The sequence below is a fragment of the Saimiri boliviensis genome, chromosome 8, assembly GCF_048565385.1.
Source record: "Saimiri boliviensis isolate mSaiBol1 chromosome 8, mSaiBol1.pri, whole genome shotgun sequence".
Lineage (NCBI taxonomy): Eukaryota > Metazoa > Chordata > Mammalia > Primates > Cebidae > Saimiri > Saimiri boliviensis.
The window spans coordinates 2,207,797-2,234,945 of NC_133456.1; the positions used below are offsets into that span (position 1 = coordinate 2,207,797).

The window sequence follows — 27,149 nt, forward strand, 5'->3', positions numbered from 1 at the left end:
AATCAGGGACAAACATCTATCAAGGTGAACTCAAACAAATGTCCGGAGAAATACAAGAGCTAGGTATCAATCAGCTTATGTTTACTAGCACCTTTCTTCCTCAGTAGTTATCCTTTGGGGAAGAAAGAAACAAGACTTTGTAGACAATGAGATACTGGTTTTTGTTGACACTGGAAAATAAAAGTGATGTTTAGGAAAATACAGAAGAAAGTGGTACCTACCAATGCAAAACATTTCTGTGCTTGTGCCAGAGCAGACTCGGGTCGCAACCTAATACATTCATCAAAATCTGCCACTGCTTCTTCAACTTGATCAAGGAGTATTTTCAGCTAAGGAAAAAAATACATAAATAATTCAAATAGGCCCATCAGTTACGTATGTTCTGTGTCTCCATTATTACAGCTCAGCATAATGCTGAGCATGTAGTAATTATTCAATTAATTACTTTCTAGAAACAGTTATTTTAAAAATCTTGTAATTTAAAAGGAAAGATTCCAAAACAGAAAAGTGGTATCCAACTTTTAGAAAGGACTACAAACCAACCGTTTCTGCACTGCAATTCTGATCATTATTAAGCAGAAATTGCTTCTTCTAGAAAACAAAACATCTCTGTACATTCTAATATCAAAGCAGGTTAGACATCAGATAATTACCTTTCAAATTAATCTTTAGACACTACCAGTGAAGATCAAAATGTCAAGAATTTTAAGAGGTTACCTCAATACTTAAAACCCTTCTGAAAGAAATACAGTCATATACTGTATAAAGACATTTCAATCAACAGACTGCATATACAATAGTGGTCCTGTAAGATTACAATACTGCATTTTTACTGTAGCTTTTCAATGCTTAGATATGTTTTAGACACACAGATACTTATCATTGTGTTATAACTGCTTATATTTGGTACAGTAACATGCTATACAGGTTTGTAGCTTAGGAGCAACAGGGTATAACATATAGCTTGGGTGTGTAAAAGGCAATACCATCTAGGTTTGTATAAGTACACTCTATTGTGTCTGCAAAACGAAATCGCCTAATGCACTCCCTGGGCAGGACACAGGACCGTATAAGGTAATAATCTCAATTAGAAAGAACTTCAGCTCTTCTGTTATTATACTGCATAGCCTACACTTTCTACCATAATGCATTCCAATAAGCCATGTTAAGCCAAATATAAAGCCATGTTTTCCCTACATAAGGCAGTAACTGGAAACTGTTTCTTCACTATGTATTTCTACTAAAAAACTAATATGCCTATTATAAAACTTCAAAAGATAAATATATTTAGTTTTACTATTTGGACAGTCCAGGCTATTGCCTTATAGCAAGAAGCTCACAAAAATCATCGTGTTGATTCTATAATTAATTCAGATTGCTGACTAAATGTTATTAATGTTTTATTCATTGAAAACCTACGAACCAGAAACACCTGAAAAACAAACTTGAACTGTTTTTGCCTTCCTTTACTCTTTTTTCATAAACACCAAAATTACAAAGACAAATGTTCAAGACAGACTAAACAAAGGCCAGTTCACACTGTAAACCACTGACGCTTTGCACACAGCTATCAGAAATTATACAAGAAAACTCAAGAAAATTATATAAGAAATTCTCAAAAACTGTATCAAACAGCTCAGTCCAAAAGTCAGACCTCTAGGGAAGAAACCAGACTTACCTGCCCTCGGTGGTGGTAAACATCTGCGTTCTGAGGATCGATGTCGGCAGCCATGTTGAAATCCTGAGTGGACAGCAAAGGCTGCTGCTGTTGCATGTACATGCTGCCCCTTTTGATGAGAGCATTTGCTCGAAGCTACGTACCCCAAGTGAGGAAAGAAACGTTTATCATTACTCTGCTTTTTCCAATTTAGTTTCTTTAAAGAATGGCTTTTTTCTATAATCCACATACCACAAAGGTCACCCTTTTAAAGTAGGCATGCCAGCTGTTTTTGGTATATTCACTGAAGTTTGTATTGATTAACACTGTCTCGTTCCAGAATATTTTCATCACCCTTAAACCCTACACAAATAAGCAGTCACTCTCCATCTCCCCTCTCCTCCTACACCATTAATCTAGTTTCTATAGCTACAGGTTTGTATATTCTGGATGTTTCATTTAAGTGTACTCATACATCATATATAGCCTTTTGTGTCTGGCTTCTTTGATTTAGCATAACGTTTTCAAGGTTCATCCATGTTGTAGCATGTATCCATTTTTCATTATTTTGTTATGCCTGAAAAATATTCCAATGTACAGATTTCACTTTTTATTTATCCATTCAGCAGCTAATGGACATTTGAGTTGCTTCCACTTTTTGGCTACCATAAATAATGTTGCTATGAACATTCATATCCAAGGTTAAAAAAAAATTTTTTTTAAATAGAAAAGAGGTTTTGCTATGTTGCCTAGGTTAGTCTAGAACTCCTGGGTTCTCAAAGTGCTGCGATTACAGGTGTGAGCCACGACACCCAGCTCTCATGTACAAGTTTTTGTATTACTGAAGGTGCTCAATTCTCTTGGGTGTATACCTAGGAGTGGAATTACTAGATCATATGGTAACTTTCTGAGGAACTACCAAACTAATTTCCAAAAGGGTTTTGCCATTTTATTAATATATTTCCACCAGCAATGTATGAGGGTTCCAATTTTCCACATCATCAAAAACATTTATTATAGTTCATGTTTTTTATTAGAGCCTTGTCTTTTTTATTACAGCCAATCCTAATCAGTGTGAAGTGGTATCTCACTGTGGTTTTGATTTGCATTTCCCTAATGGCTGATGATGCTGACCATCTTTTCATTTATTATTGGTCACTTGTGTGAATTTGGAGAAATGTCTATTCAGATCCTTTGCCCATTTTTACTTAGGTTGTCTTTTTATTACTGAGTTCTAAGAGTTCTTTTTCGGGATACAATCTCCTAATCAGATATATGATTTGTGAATATTTGTCCCATGTTTTGTGATGTGTTTTCTCTTTCTTGATGGTGTCTTTTCAACACAGAACTTTTGTTTTGTTTTGTTTTTTTGAGACAGGATCTCTGTCACCCAGGCTGGAGTACAGTGGCGCAAATCATGGCTCACTGCAGTCTTAACCTCCCAGGCTCAGATGATCCTCCCACCTCAGCCTTCTGAGTAGCTGGGACTAAATGCCCGAGCCATCATGCCCAGCTAATTTTTTGTATTTTTTTTTTTAGAGATGGGGTTTTGCCATGTTGCCAGGTTGGTCTCAAACTTCTGGGCTCAAGTGATCTGCCTGTCTTGGCCTCCGAGAGTGCTAGGATTACAGGCATGAGCCACCATCCCCAGCGAAGCGCAGAAGTCTCGTCACATCCAATTTACCATTTTTTTTTTTTTTGGTTGCTTGTGCTTTTGGTGCCATATCTAAGAAACCACTGCTTATCTAAGGTAACAAACAGTATTCCTGTATTTTATCCTAAGAGTTTTATGGTTTTAGCTCTAACACTTAGGGCTCTAATCCATTTTGGGTTAATTTTTGTGCATGGCATATGGTAGGCATCATTACTACTGGCCATTAAAAGTCAGGTGATCCTGATAAAAATATGCGTAAAATTTTGTTCAAAGCAATACTACATACATATAGAACAAGTAATAACAGCCTCCACAATTATAACAAAAACAGTTATAAATATCTGGAAAATCAGCAGAAAATAATATTAAAGATAATATTATGAGGGTATCTTCCATTTGAAAATCTCATTTTAAAACTTTTAACAATACTTAGGACTTAAAAACCACCCTTTTTCTTTCTTTTTTTGAGACAGTCTTGCTCTGTTGCCTAGGCTGGAGTGCAGTGGCACGATCTCGGCTCACTGCAACCTCCACCTCCCAGATTCAAGCGATTCTCTTGCCTCAGCCTCCTGAGTAGCTGGGACTACAGGTGCATGCCACCAAGCCCAGCTAATTTTTGTATTTGTAGTAGAGACAGGGTTTCACTATGTTGGCCAGGATGGTCATGATCTCTTGACCTCATGATCCACTGTGCTCGGCCAAAAAAACTTTTATATCCCCCCTAATATAGGAGGTGAGAAAGGCTACAGAGTTCATTTAATTCAATGAGGAAACAGGTCACAGAAATGCTAACAAACTAATAATACAGTTAATTGGTGGCTAAATTCTGTTTTGTCACATTGAATAGAATGTAACAATTCAACAGATGCCCCTGAATCTTATTCGTGAAATGCATAATACATAGCACATTAAGAATACTTAGAAAATGAAAAGCTGTTCCAACTGTACAACTGCAAAACTTTTGGTATATTTATATATTCTATTTTTAAAACCTTTTTTTCGTGTAACATAAAATCTTTCTGAATATATTACTATATGTGTTTATTTTTATTAAATGTTTTATAACCTGGTGCTACATATTATACATAACAGTATTATCTACAGAATTGCTATATCACCTATACCACTGCCCAAATACAGTCCAATATGGTAGGCAGCGGCTATAGGGAGATGAAACTACTATAGGAAAAAAAAATTTCCCTTCCAAAATAAAGGTAAATATCATTGATATTTATGTTTTCAGATTCAATGCACCAACTACATTATTATTAAGAGTAGATTTTTCGAAAATAAAAACAGCTCTTTGAAGAATGCCAATTGAGGCTGGTGCAGTGGCTCATGCCTGTGATCCCAGCACTTTGGGAGGCCGAGGCGGGTAGACTGCCTGAGCTCAGGAGTTCATGACTAGCCTGGGCCACATGGTGAAACCCCATCTTTACTAAAAATACAAAAAACTAGCCAGGTGTGGCAGCATGCACCTTCACTCCCAGCTACTCAGGAGGTGGAAGCAGGAGAATCGCTTGAACTGGGAGGCAGAAGTTGCAGTGGGCAGCCATCACGCCACTGCACTCCAGCCTGGGTGACAGAGGAAGAGTGAGACTCCGTCTCAAAACAGAATGGCATTAAAAAATCTGGCAAAACATAAAAGCATCACCTTCTATTTAATTGCTTTACACACATTTTAAAATGTACCTTCACATTAGCTTCTTTCAAACTGATGACTTTATCTAAATCTGGTTTGGCGGCATTGGCATTGCCAATAAGCAGGTAGAAGGTGGCTCGTAGTAGTAATGCTTCTGCCATGTATTTGCCTTCAGAATCTATTTCTTTTGAGCATTCACTTATGATTTTATCATAGTTTTCTTCTTCCATATACTGTTTGGCCTTTAAATATCCAGAACTGAAAATAAAAACAAACACAGGCAATTATTTACTAAGGAAAAATTAAATGCTAAAACATGCCACATTTAGCACACCTGAGTTAATTACGCAATTGTCTATTTCCCCGTAACAAGATAATCAGCCAGTGTGGGATAGAGTTGGGGAGGGGTGCAGTTAAACAGATTAGGATTTTTTATGTAGATGGGGATTTTCTTGGTATCTTGAACAGAGTTTTAAAAAGGAAAGAGCAGAGTTAGAGCAGAGTTCTGGGGTAATACCTCAGCTTAGACATTTAGCCAGTGAAAAGATGAGCTAATGAAAGAGAGACTGATCTACAGTATGGGTAAGGATCCTGTCTTATTCACGTTTGTATCTGAGGCACATCAATGGTACTCAACAGTTGTTTAACGGCTAACAGAAGGAACAAAGAAATAGGAAAAAGTGAGTTTAGAGTCACAGAAGCTAAGGCAAGAGGTGTGAGCAGACTTAGAATTCATAACTGAACTTATTAAAGAAGCAAATTTAAAGGATGACTCTTCCATCAAATGAGACTTAAAAACACCCTTCTCTATGTTTTGGAAAGCAGTGAGCACAGTATCTCTTATTATTGTTCTAAGATGATGACTTTTATGGAGATGCTTGTAGTAGTAATTTTTTTTAACTGAAATTTGTACTAGATGTTATGAGGTACATGAGGTATCTTCCAAACCTAAGACATCGTAAATTAAAGTACATTTTCTTGTTTCAGTTGTTATATCTGTATAGAGAAATCTGGCAAATGACTTAAAGGTTATGGAACCAGACATGGTGGCTCATCCTATAATCCCAGCAGTCTGGAAGGCTGATGTGGGAGGATCACCTGAGCCCAGGGGTTCAAGACCAGTCTGGGCAACATGGCAAGACCCCATCTCCATAGTTAAAAACAAACAAAAAAATTATCCAGGCATGTGGTGGTGTGCACCTGGAGTCCCAACTACTCAAGAGCTTGTTGAGGCAAGAGGATTGCTTGATTCAGGAGTTGGAGGCTGCAGTGAGCCATGATTGTACCACTGTACTCCAGTCTGAGTGACCCCCTCTTTCTCCTTTTTGTTTTTTGAGACAGAGTCTCGCTCTGTTGTCCAGGCTAAAGTGCAGTGGCACAATATCAGCTCACTTCAACCTTTGCCTCTGGGGATCAAGCAATCCTCCTAACTCAGCCTTCCCAGTTTCTAAGACTATAGGTGCACGCCACCATGCCAAGCTAATTTTTGTTATTCTTCTATAGAGACAGGGTTTCTCCATGTTGCCCAGGCTAGTCTCAAAATCTGCACACTCAAGCAATCTGCACACTTCGGCCTCTCAAAATGCTGGGATTACAGGCGTGAGCCACCATGCCTGGCATGACCCTGTCTCTTTAAAAAAAAAAAAGTTACATTAGTCAAAAATCTTATAAGCTCTATGCTAACCTCTCCTATAATTACATTCAAATGTGGTCTACATTCTAGTTTTGTTTCTCAGGTCACCAGGCTAAGAAAGCACAAATAGCCCAGGTGTGGTGGCTCATGCCTATAATCCCAACACTTTGGAAAGCCAAGGTGGGCAGATCACCTGAAGTTGGGAATTTGAGACCAGTCTGGCTAATATGGTGAAACTACATCTCTACTAAAAACACAAAAATTAGCTGGCATTGTGGCACGTGCCTGTAATCCCAGCTAATCGGGAAGCTTAGGCAGGAGAATCACTTGAACCCAGGAGGTGGAGGTTGCAGTGAGCCAAGATCGTGCCACTGCAATCCAGCCTGGGCAAAAGAGTGAGACTCTGTATAAGAAAAGAAAGAGAAAAAGAAAATATAATTAGCTCCATTTAAAGGATGATAAAGCTGAGACTCAGAGTAAAATGGAATTTAAAACTTGGGTCCAATTTCAGTTAGTGTGCTGATGATAGCTAGCTACATTCTACCATCTCTCAATAAAGCTTTTAGACTAGTGGTATTAAATTCACTACAGTTTTTCTGGGACAAGGACTATTTCCTAACCAGAAGAAGAAATTATTTGTCTAACTGTCACAAGAGCTATATGACATATCTTAAACATTTATTTCCCAACTACAATCTTTTCAAAGATTGGATGTCAGTGAACTAAAATTTGTAGATTACAGAATAATTATACATAGTATCATCTCTTAAAAGGTCACCAGCAATGGTAGAAAAACTGGAAGATAAAAATCAAAAGCAATTTGTTTCTTCAAACCCTCCAATATGCTGCAGATGCAAAATCCAGTTATGCATGGTTACTACAACAGTATTTCCTTTTCTTCCTAGCTCATTAAAAAATATATTGTTGATAATACTGTACCTTCTCTCAGAGAGCTACCCTTAACAGAAAAATACAAATATTATAAAATATGAATGGGATAAAGCAGGCTAGATGGTTTATATGACATTGTATCACTAGGTCTCCAGCTATAAACATAGTCTCCTGTACTTTGGTTTCAGCTCTCTACAGGCTCAAACAAGAAGCCCTCCAAATGGGCATCTTCCTGGACAAGCAGAAAAAACCTTGAAAAAATTCACTCTTCGGGGGCACTGCTTAAAGTATCTCCGTTTATAAATTAAAAACTTAAACCTGCACCAGAACATCTGCATGTTGAGCTACACAATTATTTTCAAGTTAGTGCCTCTATTCAAACACAGTCAGCCACTGGATTCAATGGGAGTCCTCTTAAGATCATGTAGGACCTTTAGTAAAAGCAGGGTAGACTCCTGGCAGTAAAACCTTGAGTGACCAGAGAAGTAACAGACACATGTTGCTAGAAAGAAAAGTGTCTTTAATAATAACAATAACATTATATAATTTTTAATTATATTTCTATCTATCTCTGTGTATCTGCAGATAGATAGTTGCTGTTGTGAGATGGCTCAGAACCCATCTGGGCCCTAGGGAAAGTTCAAAGCGGCAAAACACCACTAAGCAGACACTATACATGACATACTTACTTTTCTTTCACTTCTAAAGCCTCCCCTTCCTTGTCTTTATCTTCATCAGACTTTTCTCCTTTAAGCATGGGCTGGGAAATGATATCATCCGTGAAAGAACTGAAGTAAGATTTGATAAACTGTGGAGATGGCATCAGAGGTTCACGATTCTGAAATTTAGTCATGTTTAAAGACATCAGAATGGGAAATACTAACCAAAGAAGCAGGTATATTCTAGAACACTAAGAATAACTGTTACGAAAATTGGATTCTTATTTTAAAGTAACTAAAGATCAAGCTCCAAGCCACAGAACAAAAGACAGTGGAAAAGGCAGAGCTGCCAGTCCCAGCTGTTCAAAGCCAGTTTTAAATGAGAGCCTGTTTCCTCTACAAAGATGTAACACCACATCTTAGACAGGTGCTGAATGTATTAAGCCCATTTACCATGGGCTTTCATCTAAAGATCTTCATTACAGGTAAGTGCCACTGAAAACCATACTGAAATCACATTTCCTGTTTTGATTACTTATTTGTGGCATAGCAACCCAATTCACAATTATGGTAGTATTTTATTCCTCCCGAAACACAATTATCATGATAAAGTAGGAATAACACACCCAAAAGGCCCTCATAATATATTTTGAATCCTTTATCTACAAAATTCAGCCTTAAGAATTTAATGAAAACATGGGATTTTTATGTGTAAGAAATAACAGTACTGTTAAGGAAGAAAAAAAGGAACTGGCTTTGTAAGTAAATTATCTAATCTAGGATAGATGAAAGTGGGATGGAAAGAGAACTAAAAAGGAAGTCTAAAAGAAAACCCATATTGATCTGTGGGCACTCTCTGGGGAGAGAGTCATTTTGTTTTAATTTAGGATAATAAAATATTTTAAGTCAAATGGTCACCTAATCAAGTGATAAATATGCCTAACTTTAGTATTTTACTAAATATAGTCTGAGAAGAAATACACAGTGGCAATCATTTACCATTTTAGGGGAAAAGCTTAAATAGAAATTTAAATAGCACTTAACCTGAAGCTACGTAAATCATTAATGTTTTTTAGTTTCCTACTTCAGCTTAGCAACGAAGCTATCCCCTCCCTACCTTCCATACAGGGTTATAAATTTAAAATGAAAATAAACTGTTAAAAGTAATGGACTTAAGTATCAAAGCAACAGGATGCAGATTCTGGTTCTGCCACTTACTAGCCATGTGATATTTTGCATGGCATTAAACTTCTAGTATCAGTGTTCTCATCTCTAAAATGGAAACTGAAATACTTGTCTTATTTATCTTATAGGGTTGTTATAAAAATAATCAAAACAATATGGAAGGTATTTTGTGATTCACAAAGTAACATACAAACAGATTAAAAAATGTGGAAACTGATCTGTAACCTATGCAAATATACAGTATTTTATATTTTCTTACCATCTTGCAATCCAAGTAGTCTAATTATTCCACACTATGTACAAGGAAACCAGGTTCCTTCAAGACTCAATTTATGGACTCCAGCATGGTGTTTTACAAACTAATTTTGAGCAACACCAGTCTTATGAGATGCTCAAGAGAAAAAAAATTCATAGTTTAAAGAAACTGGGGCCGGGCATGGTGGCTCATGCCTGTAATTCTAGCACTTTGGGAGGCTGAGGCAGGTGGACTACCTGAACTTAGGAGTTTGAGACCAGCCTGAGTAAAAATGAAACTCCATCTCTACTGAAGTGCAAAGTACTAGCCAGGTGTAGTGGTGCACGCCTGTAGTCCCAGCTACTTGGGAGGCTGAGGCACGAGAATTGCTTGAACCTAGAAGGCAGAAATTGCAGTGAGCAAGCTTGTACCACTGCACTCCAACCTGGGTGACAGAGAAAAAAAAAAAAGAGAGAAAGAAACTGGGAACCAGTGCGGTTATACCCCTCTTAGAGATTCACAACACACCTTAATAGATTATTAAAGTCCTGCAGTGAAGAAACCCGTTTTAATGGTTTCACTTAGCTAACATTCAGAGATGTAAAATTAAAAATACACACAGATTACTAAAATCAATTCAAGAAAAAAACCAAGGAAAAAGGAACAATTACCTCGTTATTAGGGAGATTTAGCAGTGACTCTCCAGTGATGTTTAGTGATGCCTATGGTACTCTCTTTACTTACGTCTCCCCTTGGGCACTTAATTACAGCATGTTTTTATACATAGTTAACAGTCAGTCTTTCTTACTACATTTTAATTCCGTAAGGGCAAGGGCCATGTCTTTGAACCCATCCCTCCAAAATGCCAAACATACAGCTTTATTAAAGGTTTGTTGAATTAAACTACCTGTTAATAGCCTAAAACTAATGCTCTCTTACACAGTATACCTTTAAAAACTTTAATAATATAGAAGGTGGCAAATATTTTTCTGTAAAAGGCCAGATAGCAATTATTTTAGGCTTTGCAGTCTATACAGTCTGTCACAACCACTCAACTCTGCTGTTGTATCTCAAAGGCAGCTGAAAACAACAACATGTGACTGAGCATTATTTGTAAAAACAGGCAGCAGACTACAATTGTCCTATGGGCTACAGTGTGGCAACCCCTAATACAGACGAATTCCAATATTCTCCAAGCACAGTACTGGACAGAGCACATACTCTTACTGAAAAAGGACAAGCCAGGCCGAGTGCAGCAGTTCACACCTGTAATCCCAGCACTTTGGGAGGCCAAAGCAGGCAGATCACGAGGTCAGGAGTAGGAGTTAGAGACCAGTCTGAGCAACATGGTGAAACCCCATCTCAACTAAAAATACAAAACATTAGCCAGGCATGACGGCAGGTGCTGTAATCCCAGCTACTTAGGAGGCTGCGGCAGGAAAATTGCTTGAACCCAGGAGGCGGAGGTTGCAGTGAGCCGAGACCACACCACTGTACTCCATCCTGGGCAACAGAGCAAGATTCCGTCTCAAAAAAAAAAAAAAAAAAAAGAAAAAGGACAAGTCATAAAAACCTAAGATAATAGGAAGAAGAAATATAACCCAGTTCTAATTTCAGCTGTTGCCATTACCACTATGTCTAAGCTTAAGCAGCATCAACTGGAAAATACCCTACAGAGTACAGAGTACTCCCTCTATTCCCCAACTCAGGTCAGTTTACCTTATATTTTTCTTTGGCTTTCTCTTTTCCAAGGAGTTTAAGAACTTTATCGGCTAACAGCATGCTTTGTTGATTTTGGAACCCTTCTAATATACACACAGCAGTGACATCTAGAATGATGAAAAACACACAAGTAAATACAAAATTATTGCAAAGACGGTCAGCAGCATCAAATGGGTACAATGTAACTACAGAAAAGCCAAACTAAATTCCTGGCCTAATGGGACGGTTTCATTTCCAATTAATTGATTCTTAATACCTACTTTTATATACTCTAAGACCAAACTGAAAGCTCGGAAAGTCATTCCTCTTCCCTGGGGTTTGCTTTCCTTACCTGTGAAATGGAAGGGGCTATGCTGCATGATTTCTGATGTTCCTCACCACTCTAACATTCTATATATAGCAAAGAAAACAAGGAATCCAGGAATTCTCTTCTGGCTAACAACTCTAAGGCATATCAGCATAGTGTGGCTCTCTCATGCCTGGTGTTTTTATAGGCCTCAGAGTTATTCCTTGTCTCCAAAGCCATCTTGTCACAGAGGTCTCAAGTAAATCTGCCTCAATACCATTTTTAACTGGTTATGTCACAGCTCAAGATGCATGCAGTGGTTTGAAATTAAAAAGATAAACAGTTCCTTAACCTCTCAACCTTTCATTCAAAGCACTCAAACAATGACCATCCCTTTTAAAATACCCTCACATTTGCTAATCCACACTTTCTTTTTTTTTTTTAAGAAAGGGGCCTTTTCCTTTAAAATATAATGTTATTTTTAAAAATAATAATAATAATGGCTAAATCTTACTGATGCTTTTTTTTTTTTTTTTTTTTTTTGAGACGGAGTTTCGCTCTTGTTACCCAGGCTGAAGTGCAATGGCGCGATCTCGGCTCACCGCAACCTCCGCCTCCTGGGTTCAGGCAATTCTCCTGCCTCAGCCTCCGGAGTAGCTGGGATTACAGGCACGCGCCACCATGCTCAGCTAATTTTTTGCACCATTAGTAGAGACGGGGTCACACCATGTTGACCAGGATGGTCTCGAACTCTTGACCTCATGATCCACCCGCCTCGGCCTCCCAAAGTGCTGGGATTACAGGCTTGAGCCACCGCGCCTGGCCCTTACTGATGCTTTTAAAGCAGACTTAAATATGAAGTGGGAAGAACTTTTAGACTGTAGAAAATTATATTTTGGTTTTGCTTCACATCACCTAGAAGAATGTATTTTAAAGGCCAGAGGTATACTCTAATTGCAGCTTTGGAAGCAGATAAAGAGGCATTCAGAGGCCACAGAATATTTATGGCATTTACTGAGAATGTCAAAATCATTTTGATGCTTTGTACCAATTACATCATTTCCAATTAGGTGTAAATTAGTTATATATAAAACAGTAATTTCCAATTGGGTATTAAATAATGCTTGAAAACACCAAGGGCAAAAAACAATGTTTTTTTAACGATTCATCTCAAAGCTATTTCACATATTTATACATATTAAGTGAAATATGTAGAATCTTAGAAACACTATCACTTGCTAAAATGTCTTTTCTGAATTCCTTATTCAGAGAATTATACTAAAGCTCATTAGTTGCTAAGTTTAAAATGTGTAGTATATAAACTCCAGATCTTAATACTCATTTAATTCCACAGTTGAGAACAAGACAATACTTAAATATCGGCAATCTTAATTTAAACTAGAAGACAAAGTCTTAATTGCAAAAGAGTCCACCTTCTAAAAACAACTGATTCTTGTACTCACAAGGCAGTTTCATATACATTTACCAATGTCTACAAAATCTTAAGCAATTTTCATAGGTAAACACAAAATTACCCTCACCTTCTAAACATTCCTTCTTATTGTCTAGCTTCTCATGGGCTTTTGCACGTCTAAAGAGAGCTTTCACATATTTGGGATTAAGTTCAACAGCCTTTGTACAATCTTGTGCCACCTCTTTCCATTTTTGCTGTAATTGAAAGTATTTTTAAAAAGTCACACTAAAGGAAGTACTGTTCAATAGAAATCAGTTTAAATGTAGTAGGCTAAGTATTTAAAGTCCTAAAATAAAAAAAGTGTTCCTAATACAAAGAGTTGATATCTGCAATATATTACAAAACTCATATAAATGTCAAAAAGTTAAAGAAATAGCCTCAAACTGTTGAGTAGACTAGGGTCACCAGAAACTTTAATTTTCTATACTATCTAATTTTATAAAATCTGAAATATACTTAACTTTGGCGTGTATCTGTAGTCAGCAAAACTACAGAATTTGTTCTTTAGAAAGTTTTGCAAATTAATGGAAATAAAAACGATATCCCATAATTTTGAAACAACTTCCAAAAACTGTATTAGCTTTATCTGAGTAGCATTAACTGAAACTTTAAGCAAATAAAAAGCAACAAACGCAACAGAAGAAACAACCCAGGGTACACACCAACTGTTCAAAGGCAGCAGCTCTGTTTTGATAAAATGTAGAAAGGTCGACATTCTTCTCTGTAGGGCACAAGCTAATAGCCTCAGTATAGCACTGAATAGCTTGTTCGTATTTTCCAGCTTTAAAATACTTATTGCCTTTGTTCTTGGCTGCTTGGGCTCTATCAAGAGAGTTCTGAAATGAGAGAAAACAGTTATCAAACACGAGTCAACATTCACAGACTCAGACCACAGTGATTAAACAATAAACTGATAACAGCAGGACAGAATGGCTGTTTACAATGTAAGTTGCTTCATACAAATATCTTCATGAAATAGATTCCTACTAGTAGGATTGCTGAGTCAAAAAGCCTATCTTGGCCAGGCATGGTGGCTCATGCCTATAATCCCAGCACTTTAGGAGGCTGAGGTGGGCGGATCACTTGAGGCCAGGAGTTTGAGACCAGGCGGGCCAACATGGTGGAACCCCATCTCTACTAAAAATACAAAAAATAGCTGGGTATGGTGGCACACGCCTGCAAGTCCCAGCTACTCGGGTGTCTGAGGCATGAGAATTGCTTAACCCAGGGGGCAGAGGCTGAGGTGAGCTGAGATCACACCACTGCACTCCAGCCTAGGTGAGAGAGTGAGACTGGTCTTACAAAAAGAAGAAGAAGAAAAAAGCACAAGGTGTCTTGCTATATTGCTGCCCAGGCTAGTCTCAAATTCCTGGGCTCAAGCAATCCCCCAACCTCCATGTTCTAGGCAGATGAGATTATAGGTGCACACCACCATGCCCCGATAAAAGGGGTGTATGTGTGTGTGTATGTGTGTGTGTGTGTGTGTGTGTGTGTGTGTTTCAATTGAGACAGTCTCTCTCTCTCTGTGTCACCCAAGTTGGAGTACAGTGGCACAATCTTGGTTCGCTGCTATCTCCACCTCCTGGGTTCAAGAGATTCCCCTGCCTCAGCCTCCCAAGCAGCTAGGGTTACCACCACATCCGGCTAATTTTTTCATTTTTAGTAGAGATGGGGTTTTGCCATGTTGCCTAGGCTGGAGGATTATCTATTTTTAATTTCAAAAAACACTCAGACTTTTCCAAAAAGGCTGTAGCACTTTAAGGTTTTTAAAAGATTTATTGTGCAAAGGATTTCTAGGGAGCTCTATCTAAGTTCAGAATATTACATAGCTACTTTAAGCTAACTAGAGTCAACAAGAATGCATATTTAAAAGCTGACGTAGGAGGATGAAAGGAACCAAGACAAGCACATATAAATTAATAGATGAACTTAAAATCTTCCATTTGTCAGCAGACTTAATTATCTTCCAACAGCTTTGAAACATAAGTTAAATTTCAAGGATACATATGTTTCAGGACTATGACTATGTGCCAGGAATAACAGAGACTGTTACAGGACTGACACAGAAACACCCACGAAACACCCACAATAAAGCAAAACTAGGAATCCCTTATGTAGTTCTGGGCTCTAGGGGGCATTCATCAGGGCGATTGCTAGAAAACTTGCATTTGAGACAACCTCAACATCTTCCCACTCCACCAGAGGACGCAGAAATCACATCAGAGTAGGGCTGTGTCATTCAGGAGTGGGGATCTTCTATACTCAAGAGACAAGTGGCCAGGTACTATGGCACACACCTGTAGTCTCAGATACTTGGGATGCTGAGGCAGGAGAATCACTTGAGCTCAGGAGTTCGAGACCAGCCTGGACAGCATAGAGACATTGAGACCAGACTCTTTTTTTTTTTTTTTTTTTTTTTTTTTTTTTGAGATGAGTCTCACTCTGTCACCAGGCTGGAGTGCAGTGATGTGATCTCGGCTCACTGCAACCTCCACGTCCCGGATTCAATGGATTCTCCAGCCTCAGCCTCCTGGGCAGCTTGGACTACAGGCACATGCCATCACACCCAGCTAGTTTTTGTATTTTTAGTAGAGATGGGGTTTCACCATGTTGGCCAGAATGGTCTTGATCTCTTGCTCTCTTGACCTCATGATCTGCCCTCATTGGCCTCCCAAAGCACGGGGATTACAGGTGTGAGTCACTGTGCCTGGCTGAGACCAGACTCTTAAAAGACACAAGTGACAATGACAGGGCACACCTTGCCTCTGTCTTTCAAGAGAGCACACAAAACAGAATTACTAACAGTAAAGGAAAGCCAACATATAAGAAAAGAGGGCCCCCAACTCAAACAGAAAAGTAGTACCTGAGAAAGCAGGATAAACCAAGCAAACAAAAAATTTTAGTTAAAAAAAAAAAAAAAAATCAGAGGCTATCTTGCCATCATTAAAAAATGGTTGCTTTTAAAGAGCACCAATTAGAAATCTTGAAAATGAAAAAAGATTATTACAATTAATTCAACATATCGGCATATATTAAAACAGACATAGCTGACAAACGAATTAACGAGTAGAGAATGGAGGAAACCTGACAGACTGCTGCGGAAACAGAGGATAGGGAGGGGGGAAGTTTGGAGAAATTAAATGCCACTGCCTATCTGGAGTTCTAAAAGGAAAGGAATAGGAAAAAAACAATCTAAGGAATCAGAGAAATTCTTGGAGTTGAAGAAAAATGACATGCATTTTTGGATACATCATGGTGAAATTTCACAACAAAAATCGTAAACTATTTAGGAAGGACAATAATCCAGTGCCAGACTGTCACCAACATTTGGTACTAAAAACCAATTAACAATTTCCAAGTTCTAAAGCAAGATTATTTGTGACTAAAGTCTTATACCTAGCCAAACCAGTATTTGCGGTTGAACACAAGAACAGAAATAGAAACATACAGCTTCCTTACCACTAAAAATAACCCCCCAAATAGGGAAATGACCAATACATCAAACAGCAGAAAGGAAGGTAAAATAAAAAACAAAAAAGTAGAGTAAATATGGCAGTAATCACTAAACATGTCAACAGTAACAATAACTGTGGGTAATTTAGATCCCTTCATTGAAAGATTTTCAAATTGTTTAAAACCAAAAATAACTACATGCTGGCTATAAGGCATGATGTAAAACAAAATGACACAATAAGGCCAAACAATTTTTTAAAAAAGGGAATGTAAAAGTTGTGAAAGGTATTAAAAAATAAAAATTTAAAAAAGGCAATATCAGACAAAATACCACTCAATAGTATCAGATGATGTCTGGATAGTTTTACTGATAAAAGGTAGAATCTGCCAAAAAGACACAATAATCACGAATCTTCATGTATCTAATAAAGGTTTAAAATAAACTCAATTGGCTAGACAGTGGCTCATGCCTACAATCCCAGCAGTTTGGCCAAGGCAGGTGGATTACCTGAGGTCAGGAGTTTGAGACCAGCCTGGCCAACCTGGTGAAACTCCGTCCCTAAAAATAGAAAAATTAGCCGGGAGTGGTGGCGGGCACCTGTACTCCCAGCCACTCGGGAGGCCGAGGAGGAGAATCCCTTGAACACAGGAGGCAGGGGGTACAGTGAGCGGAGATCACGCCACTGCACTCCAGCCTGGCAGACAGAGTGTGACTCCATCTAAAAAAAAAAAAAAAAAAGACAGAGAGAACCAAAGGAAACACACTCAAGTATCACTGTCTCATGTACTACTGGCTCTAAGGCATAAGGTCATTAAAGTTAAAGGCAAACAGAATCATCAGCATAATTTTTTTTCTTTTTGCCAAGCAAGTATAATTGAATTTATTTTACTTGATGTGATTCCACCATACAATAACCAACAGTGTAGTCTTTATCCTGAAGGCCATACTAGAGGCCAGTGTAGGAAACAAACAACCGTCAGTCTTGCAAAAGAACTATTACTGATCAAAACGCTAAAATTCCATTATGAAAATGTACAGTTATGTGCCACAAAACAATGTTTTAGTCAATGACATACTCAATATACAATGGTGGTCCCGTAAGACTATAATGGAGCTGGAAAACTCCTATTGCCTAGTGATGTCACCGCCATTGTAACGCATTACTCACTTGTTTGTGGTGCTGGTGGTGTAAACAAACCTACCACACTTGTATACAAGAAGAGCATATATTGAGGCTAGGTGCAGTGGCTCAGGCCTGTAATCCCAGCACTTTGGGAGGCTGAGGTGGGTGGATTATTTGAGGTCAGGAGTTTGAAACCAGCCTGACCAACAGGGTGAAACCCCATCTCTACTAAAAATAGAAAAAAATTAGGCAGGTGTGGTGGCGAGTGCCTGTAATCCCAGCTATCAGGAGGCAGAGACAGAAGAATCACTTGAACCTGGGAGTTGGAGGTTCTAGTGAGTCAAGATGGTGTCACTCCAGCCTGGGCAACAGGAGATGCCATCTCAGGAAAAAATAAAAATAAAAACTGAGAATGACAATAAACAACTATGTTACTGGTTTATGTACTTACTATACGTATGCTATACTTTTATTGTTATGTTCGTATATTCCTTTTTTAAGTTAACTATAATACAGCCTCAAGGCAGGTCCTCCAAGAGCTATTCCAGAAGAAGGTTTGTTATCGTAAGAAACGACGGCTCTATTCATGTTAATTCCCTTGAACATCTTCCAGCGGGACAAGATGTGGAGGACAGGGATACTGATGACTCTGACACATCTAGCCTAGGCTAATGTGTTTGTGTCTTTGCTTTTAACAAAAAAGGTCAAAAATTTAAAAAAAAAAAAAATTTAATAAAAGGTTACAGAATAGGGATAAAAAGAAGAAAAAATATTTTTGTGAAGCTGTACAATGTGCTTGTGTTTCAAGCTAAGCGTGGTGTTTTCTTTTTTTTTAAAGACAGTCTCCCTATTCATCCAGGCTGGCATCGAATTCCTGAACTTATGCAATTCTGCTGCCGTAGCCTTCCAAGGAGCTGTACGCTAAGCTAAATAAGTGTTATCACAAAAAAGTAAAAAAAAAATATAAATTTCAGAAGGTAAAAAAGTTACAGTAAGCTAACGTTAACGAAGACAAATTATTTTAGTGTAGCCTAAGGGTACAGTGTTTAAACAGTATACTACAGTAGCATTCAGTAACATCCCTCACCCACTGACCCAGAGAAGCTTCCAGTCTGATAAGCTCCATGGTTAAGTGCCATGGTATACAAGTGTACCATTTTTTATCTTTTATACTGTATTTTCAGTGTACCTTTTCTATATGTAGGTACACAAATATTTACCACAGTGTTACAACTGCCCACAGTACTCAACACAATAAAGTGCAGTACAGGTTTGTAGCCTAGGATCAATAGGTTATGCCATATAGCATAGGTGTATAGTAGGCTGTACCATCTAGGTTTGCATCAAGATACTTGAAGAAATCAACTAATGCATCAACTAATGATGCATTTCTTGGAACACATCTCTACTGTTAAGTGATGCATGACTGTTTATTAGGTAATTGGTAAATTTTTTAGCTGACAAGCAAAAAATTATTAGTAAAAAGTAGCAACTACATATACACATACATATAAATCCAAAATTATTCAAGTGAAACACAAGATCAAAAGTAAATACTTTGGGTAATACACCTAAGAAAACACTGAGAAACACTGTATCTTTTCTAACAGTATGGAGAATTTTTTTTTTGAAGCAGCGTCTCACTCTGTCACCCAGGCTGGAGGGCAGTGGCGCGATCTCGGCTCACTACAACCTTCTGTCTCCCAGGTTCAAGCCATTCTCCTGCCTCAGCCTCCTGAGTAGCTGGGACTACAGGCACACACCACCACACCCAGCTATTTTTGTACTTTTAGTAGAGACGGGGTTTCACCATATTGGCCAGGCTGGTCTCGAACTCCTGACCTCAGGTGATCCACCCACTTAGGCCTCCCAAAGTGTTGAGATTACAGGCGTGAGCCCCAGTGCCCAGCCTGGAGATTTCTTAAAGAACTAAAATTCATCTACCATTAGATTCAGCAATTCCACTACTAGGTGTAGATAATACCATTCAATCCAGCAATTCCACTACTGGGTATCTACCCAAAGGAAAAGAAGTCATTACATCAAAAAGACACCAGCACGTGTATGTTTATTGCAGCACAATTTACCATTGCAAAGATATGGAACTGCCTGGGTGCAGTGGCTCATGCCTATAATCCCAGCACTTTGGGAGACCAAGGTGGGCGGATCACCTGCGGTCAGGAGTTTGAGACCAGCCTGGGCAACATGGAGAAACCTTGTCTCTACTAAAAATACAAAATTAGCCCAGTGTGATGACGCCTGCCCATAATCCCAGCTACTTGTTACTCAGGAGGGTGAGACAGGAGAATCACTTGAACCTGGAAGGTGGAGGTTGCAGTGAGCTGAGATTGCATCATTGCACCCCAGCCTGGGCAATAAGAGCAAATATCCGTCTCAAAAAAAAAAAAAGGAACCAGTCTAAATACCCACTGATCAGTAAGTGGATAAAGTGTGGTATACATACACATGAAATACTACTCAGCCATTAAAACAAACAAAAATGAAACAATGTCTTACAGCAACTTAGATGGTACTAGAGGCCATTATTCTAAGTGAAGTAACTCAGGAACGGGAAACCAAACACCATATGTTCTCACTTAAAAGTGGGAGCTCAGCTACAGGTACACAAAAGCATACAGAGGGATATAATAAACTATGGAAACTCAGGGGGGACGATGCCAGAGCATGTGAATGATTTAAAAAAAAACAAACAAAAAAAAAAAAACCCTACATATTGGGTACGATGTACACTTGGGTGATACGTGCACTAAAGTCTCAGATTTTACCACTATACAATTCATCCATGTGACCAAAAACCACTTGTACCCCAAAAGCTACTGAAATAAAATATATATATATATATATATTTTCTCTTTTCAGAGTACTGATACTTGCCAAACAAGGCAGAACCCAGGAATATGCCCCTCAGCTCTTGTCAACACCAGATCTACTCTAGAAAACAGGTTACATTTTGAAATGAAAGCTACAATATTAAGGTAAATCAAATACAGGTAAATCTAGTAGAATACAAAGTAAGAAAATCAGGTTTTGTGTAAGATAGTCAGTGAAGGCTACTTATGAGAATCTGCTCTGAATTAAAATGACTAAGAGAAGACGGTCAGGAAAGTACTCCAGGAAAGAAAAATAACACTAAAAGGATTAGCCCACACATAGACGCTCAGAAAATCAAAAAAGCGGAAAAAAGAAAAGAAAAGAAAATCAAAAAAGCACCCACCTCTAAAAACAAGTCCTGTGGCATGACTGCATGACTACATTGCAAAAACCTACCAATGATATACATCTGGCAATAAGAAAACTATTGTAAATTCTCAGCATTTATAAAATATTAACCTGATGATCCCATGTAGTCATTGTGAAAGAAAATGAGGTAGAATTAGGCACATTAATCTGTGTGTGAGAAAATAAAATGGCTATTAATTTGTCACCATGATGACACACTTATATCCAGTTAAAATATACCTGAGGTGGTTTGATATTTCTCTTAAAATGATTTTATTCTCTTAAATTTCTCAAACTCAAAAAGCACATACTATATTTGAATCACAGCTTTGCAGAAGTAGCAAATAATTCTGGAACACTTACTGTATGAGAAACAGTGTTTCAATACTTATGCCTACTGTTACTTTCTGTTTTTGTTTCCCACTCTGTTGCTCAGGCTGGAGTGCAATGGCATGATCTCAGCTCATTGCAACTTAAATAACTCTGGAACACTAACTTTATGAGAAACAATGTTTCAGAACTTAATGACCAATTGTTACTATTTTTTTTTTCCACCTTTCCGGTTCAAGGGATTGTTCCCCACTCAACTTCTGAGTAGCTGGGGATTACAGGCACCTGCCATCATGGCCAGCTAATTTTTGTATTTTGTAGAGATGGGGTTTCACCATGTTGGCCAGGCCAGTCTTGAATTCCTGACCTCAGGTGATCCGTCTGCCTCAGCCTCCCAAAGTGCTGGGATTACGGGCGTGAGCCACTGCACCCAGCCAACCAATTGTTACTTTCATATAAATAAAACCTAGGATAACAATGCCTAAGATAATAAAGATTCAAACCTAATAAAGAAAATCTAAGGTAATGAGGAAGTCTTTTCTCATCTCATGTCTTGAAATTTTAAAAATCTACAACCAACCCCACCTAGTACATTATAATAACTCTTTATCTAGGAAGAACATACTTGTACAATGACTGCTTCTGCAGGATTATGGTTGTAGGTCATACAAAAATCAACTGATTGACAAAAAGTATGCCCAAATGAGGTTTAAGATTTACACGGGGCCGGGCGCAGAGGCTCACACCTGTAATCCTAGCACTTCTGGAGGGAGAGGCAGGTGGATTGCTTCAGGTCAGTAGTTCAAGACCAGACTGGCCAACATGGTGAAACCTTGTCTCTACTAAAAATACAAAAATTAGCCAGGCATGGTGGCAAGCACTTGTAATCCCAGCTACTTAGGAGGCTGAGGCAGGAGAATCCCTTGAACCCAGGGGGCGGAGATTGCGTCACTGCATTCCAGCCTGGGTGACAGAGTGAGACTCCAACTCAGAAAGAAAAAAAACACACACACACACACACACACAAAGATTTACATGGAATCCAGCATTAACTGGCAGAACAAAAATGAAAGGCTGGAAAATTTGAAAAAATATACCACCTGTGAGATTTATACATACATACACACAAACACGTAACATAAACTTACGGATGTCAAAGGAACTCTTAATTATTAGTCAAAAAATAAAAATTCATTTATTCAGCACCTGCTATGCACTTACTCTGGGTTCTGAAAATACAATGGTGAACAAGATAGAGCCAGTCTCAGCCTTCACAGATTCAAGAGAATAGTAGCAAACAGGAATGAGCAATTCTAGTATCACGTGGTAAGTGTTACAAAAGCGAAAAGTCCAGGGTGTTATAAAATCACATAGTGGTGTGCTTAGGTAGAGAGCAGTTTCAGAAACTTGTCTCTGAAGTTTCTGAAATGACCTCTGTGTTGTAATAAGGAAACTAATAACCAGTGAGGGTGGTAACAGGATTTTCTTTTTTTCCATCAGGAAAATTTAGTACCTCAGAAGCAACAGGAAAAGTTACAACATTCAGAGCACAATGTGAAATACTGCCAAGGATTAAGATTGACAGGTGTTAACTTAGAGAGGCATGTCATTGCTAACCCTGTTTTTTTGTTTTTTTTTTTTTAATGATTCAAAACAGATCAATTGGGGGAGAGAATGATTTTACTTCAAATAAGATGACCAATAACAACAGATGACGCAGTCCTTGACACTTTACTAAAAATGTGTAGGCACATCTTCCCCTTCCTACTATCGTAGTAAGCTGGCTTAGATGATTGGCTTCTGACCATTTCACGTGGGATAACCTCTGTGTCCTGTTAAATGTGAATACAAGAATGAATGCATTTTTTTAAACCATCAGATTAAATAACAACTGAACAAAAAATTACTATGAAGTCAATAATGCTTTTAAATAAGTGCTTTTTTTTTTTTTTTTTTTAAATCACAGGATATTTGAAAAAGAAGTGTCTGGGATATTGGTACAGATAGGATATCATGCTTGTAATATACATGCAGTGGTCCCTTGTGATGACTAAAAAGCCCACAGATTGAGCAGCACTATGGATGATATGATCTTCAAAAAAGTCTTACAATTAAAAAAAAATTTAATTCTTCAAGTTTAAAAAAATTACTGAAGCAAAATGGCACATCAGGGTGGATTTTATAATAATGGTTCAAAATGAAATATAATCTAATATTGTAAGTACCTCAGTCTTAGGCACCATCAACTGTGACTAAATGGTTTTCTTCAGTGATAAACCCTAATCTTCCCATGAATTAAAACAACTATGAATATCCTTTGCACTTGCTTTACAAGTTTTTGCCAGCCCAGAAAAAAGGTAAATGTACACTCTAATTATATAGGAAAATCTCAAATCCAATAGACAGAAGCCCAGTAATTCTATTAGATCATTTTGCATTAAGGTAAACGTAAGACAAAAGACAAAAACACAGATTTTCCATTCTACTTGCTGATATCAAACCCTAAACAAACAATATTTGTCTATTTATTCATTGCTCAGGTGGGTTTTGGACATCAGGATTAGCAAATGCTTCCAGAAATCAGTGAAACCCACTGAGGCTGCCAATTTAGAGATGCTATTCAAACGTACAGCAATTTCTCCAACCACAGATAAGAAATTACAATTAGTGATCAATTACATTTAGATGGTTTAATAATAACTCTAAGGACTAGACTATTAAAAGAAGACAAAAGTACTCTTTCAATATTTACTGGTTACCAACAGTTAAGATACAAATTTCCATTCGAAAAATCGAGACCAGGTGCTGTGGCTCACACCTGTAATCCCAGCACTTTGGGAGGCTGAGGCGGGCAGATCATGAGGTCAGGAGATCGAGACCATCCTGGCCAATATGGTGAAACCCTGTCTCTGATAAAAACACAAAAAATTAGCTGGGCATGCTAGTGCATGCCTGTAGTTCTAGCTACTCGGGAGGCCAAGGCAGAAGAAATTGCTAGAACCTGGGAGGTGGAGGTTACAGTGAGCCAAGATCACGCCACTGAATTAACAGAGCAAGACTCCATCAAAGAAATAAAATCAAAATCAAAATAAAAAAGATCTTCTTACTGGTGCTTTACTAAAGAACAATCCAGTAATTCAAAGATTACAGGTGTAAACCTACAAATTCCACAAGATGAACAATGGTATGCACAAGTGTTTTGCCCTATTTTATTTACGGTCAAAATCAAACCATTTTAAAGCAGTTCAAGTTGCATAAAGAATCCAATCTTAAATTCTAATTTTTGGCCAGGCGCGGTGGCTCACGCCTGTAATCCCAGCACTTTTGGAGGCCGAGGCAGGCAGATCACGAGGTCAAGAGATGGAGACCATCCTGGCCAACATGGTGAAACCCCGTCTCTACTAAAAATACAAAAATCAGCTGGGCGTGGTGGTGCATGCCTGCAGTCTCAGCTACTCGGTAGGCTGAGGCAAGAGAATCTCTTGAACCTGGGAGACGGAGGTTGCAGAGAGCCAAGATGGCACCACTGCACTACAGCCTGGCGACAGAGTATTACTCCATCTAAAAAAAAAATTCTAATTTTTAACAGCAGTCAGGTGAATAAAACGTTATTTGTAAAACAAAAACTATGAAATACCATGAAATTTAAAAATCATCAGTGTTGATCCAGACAATGTGGAAAAGCAGAAAAGAAGAATTAAAGAAACCTAAAATCTGAAAAGGATTTGTCTATCAATTACCAATGGTACAGAACCCCTGGGATGAGGTGGGATGGTTGAAACTATAATGAAATGTTAAAATCTAGTTTTGGCCAGGTGTGGTGGCTCATGCCTGTAATCCTAGCACTTTGGGAGGCTAAGGCGGGTGGATCACTTGAGGTCAGGGGTTCGAGACTTGCCTGGTCAACATGGTGAAACCCCAACTCTACCAAAAATGCAACAATTGGCCGGGCATGGTGGTGGGCACCTGTAATCCCAGCTACTCAGGAGACTGAGGCAGGAAAATTGCTCGAACCCAGGAGGCAGAGACTGAAGTGAGGTGAGATCTCACCACTGTACTCCAGCCTGAACAAGAGTGAAACTCCATCTCAAAAATCGAGTTTCATGTATAGAAACTATCTTTATTTTTGATGTTTATAGAACTGAGAACTTTTATGTATCTTTCATTTTATCCACTATTCTTCCATGATTAAAACTAAATTACCAAGTGAAGTAGAAAATGACTGGAGAATTTCAGACATCTGAAAATGATGTAACACACGTGATAATTCAAAGAATCTTCTTGATAACTGCTTTTAATAGCAGCAGTAGCTATTATGGATGATCATAATCAGAATTATCAATTTTTAGTACTGGAAGAAACAGAAGAGATCTAATATTTTAACCCTCTTATTCTACAGGGATGATGCTAAGGTCAAGGAGATAAAATGACTCTCCCAAAGTAACAATGCTGGAGAGCCTACTATAAAGGTTACAAATCCTAGTTCTCAGAATCCATAGATTCTCTACTATCTAGAGATAAATCTTTTCGATCTTAAGAAAATAGGCAACACTTCACTCTCTCATACGAAAGATCATACGGCTCTCTCATGGCCTAGCAGAATGCCTCACACACTGTAGATACTACAGTAGTTTGTTCACTCCTACACCAAAACTTCCTTTAAAGCTAATTTGACATCCTAGTAAAAATGTGTTCGACCTGAATAGTGTCAGATGGAAATGACTTGCATACATATTTAAGTGTATACACTTGGATACAATTACAAGTTACTTGACCAACTGTATATACATATGTATAAAACTGAGATATTTGACCAAAGGTCTCTCTGACCACGACTTACTTTGGTACCACTGAACAACTCCAGACCCAGATAAAATCCACCACAACCAATCCCAGTGTTGTCAAATGCGGCCAGGCTAATTCTCTGCACAGCTGTCAGATACCAAAAGGATTTAACATTCAGTTCAACAAAACCATACAAAGCAGTTCACTAAATACTCCAATGTTCGGCCGAACATCAGAATCCGTACCATTCATATTAGGCTTGGTCATGTACATTTTCAGGTGAAATAGAAAAACTGAGTTTAAGATGTTCCATCAAAAAGTTTAAGAAGTCACTCGCATTTTGTGTGTGTGTGTGTGTCTGTGTATGCAGGCCTGGAGCTGGGGCTGTGTGCAGCCAAGTGTGGTCAGCACTGCTGTGGCTGTTACTCTTTTGCAACAAGAGGGGACAGGGCAATGCAGAGCGTTTTCTGAGACAGAAAGGCCAGGGGGTCTGGAGTGTAGAGGGACACCTCGGCGCTGAGGGCTTGCAGTCAAAGGGGCTTCGGAGGTCCTGAGAGAGGACGAGCCTTGGGAGCTTGACAGTTCTGCTTACGGTTCGGAGGCTGTAAAACAAACGCCACTCAACACCATCTCACTCTTTAGTACCTGTCTAGTCTCCCTTTTGGTATGTAGAAAGCCACCTAATTGGCTTTTTTACTGTTCTGCTTTTGTCAACTAACCGCCACTGCAGCTGCCCACGTACCCCGCGCTTTGCAAAAACACACTCCAAAAGGGGGAGTGGCTCGTTATTAAACGGTTCTTACCGATTAAGTTGCAGGCTTCGGAAATAACGAAAACGATTCGCAGCACGATGTACCAATCGCTCATGGAATTCAGCTTCCATCACTTACTAAACACAAGCGTCGTATTTGCGGACGCCCCCCTCCCACCTACACCGCTAGGGATAAATGCTGTGTCACTGAGAAGAGCCAAATTTTTTCAGAAACCAAAAGGAAACCCTCAAAGAATGCCAGTAACCCGCCATCGGGCTACTCTGTGCCCTGCACACGCAGCCAGCGCTGAGCCTGCCCGAGCCGCGCGTTGTGCCGCCGCCCGGCAGCCGCCGCCTCGCCGGCACAACCCGCCACGGAGAAGCTGCGCCCGCCACGTTCCACCTCTACGGCCTGGGGTTGCTCCTCA

General features: G+C 38.7%; 1 protein-coding gene and 1 long non-coding RNA gene across 2 annotated transcripts in view; both read right to left on the reverse strand.

Annotated features, from left to right (window-relative positions):
- The window catches only part of TOMM70 (translocase of outer mitochondrial membrane 70), a 39,412-nt gene that overhangs the window by 11,460 nt on the left and 803 nt on the right, over nt 1-27,149 (reverse strand). Inside the window, exons 2-8 of the mRNA XM_003943538.4 lie at nt 13,701-13,874; nt 13,106-13,232; nt 11,276-11,385; nt 8,167-8,315; nt 5,004-5,211; nt 1,679-1,813; nt 222-329 (exon numbers count right to left, since the gene is read on the reverse strand). Coding sequence (XP_003943587.1) covers nt 222-329; nt 1,679-1,813; nt 5,004-5,211; nt 8,167-8,315; nt 11,276-11,385; nt 13,106-13,232; nt 13,701-13,874 — 1,011 coding nt within the window. The remainder of the gene's footprint in view (nt 1-221; nt 330-1,678; nt 1,814-5,003; nt 5,212-8,166; nt 8,316-11,275; nt 11,386-13,105; nt 13,233-13,700; nt 13,875-27,149) is intronic.
- LOC141585314 (uncharacterized) lies at nt 18,300-27,103 on the reverse strand. The gene is made up of 2 exons (XR_012518698.1): nt 26,026-27,103; nt 18,300-23,017 (listed from the first exon to the last, which is right to left on the reverse strand). It is a non-coding gene; the product is annotated as an uncharacterized LOC141585314 (long non-coding RNA).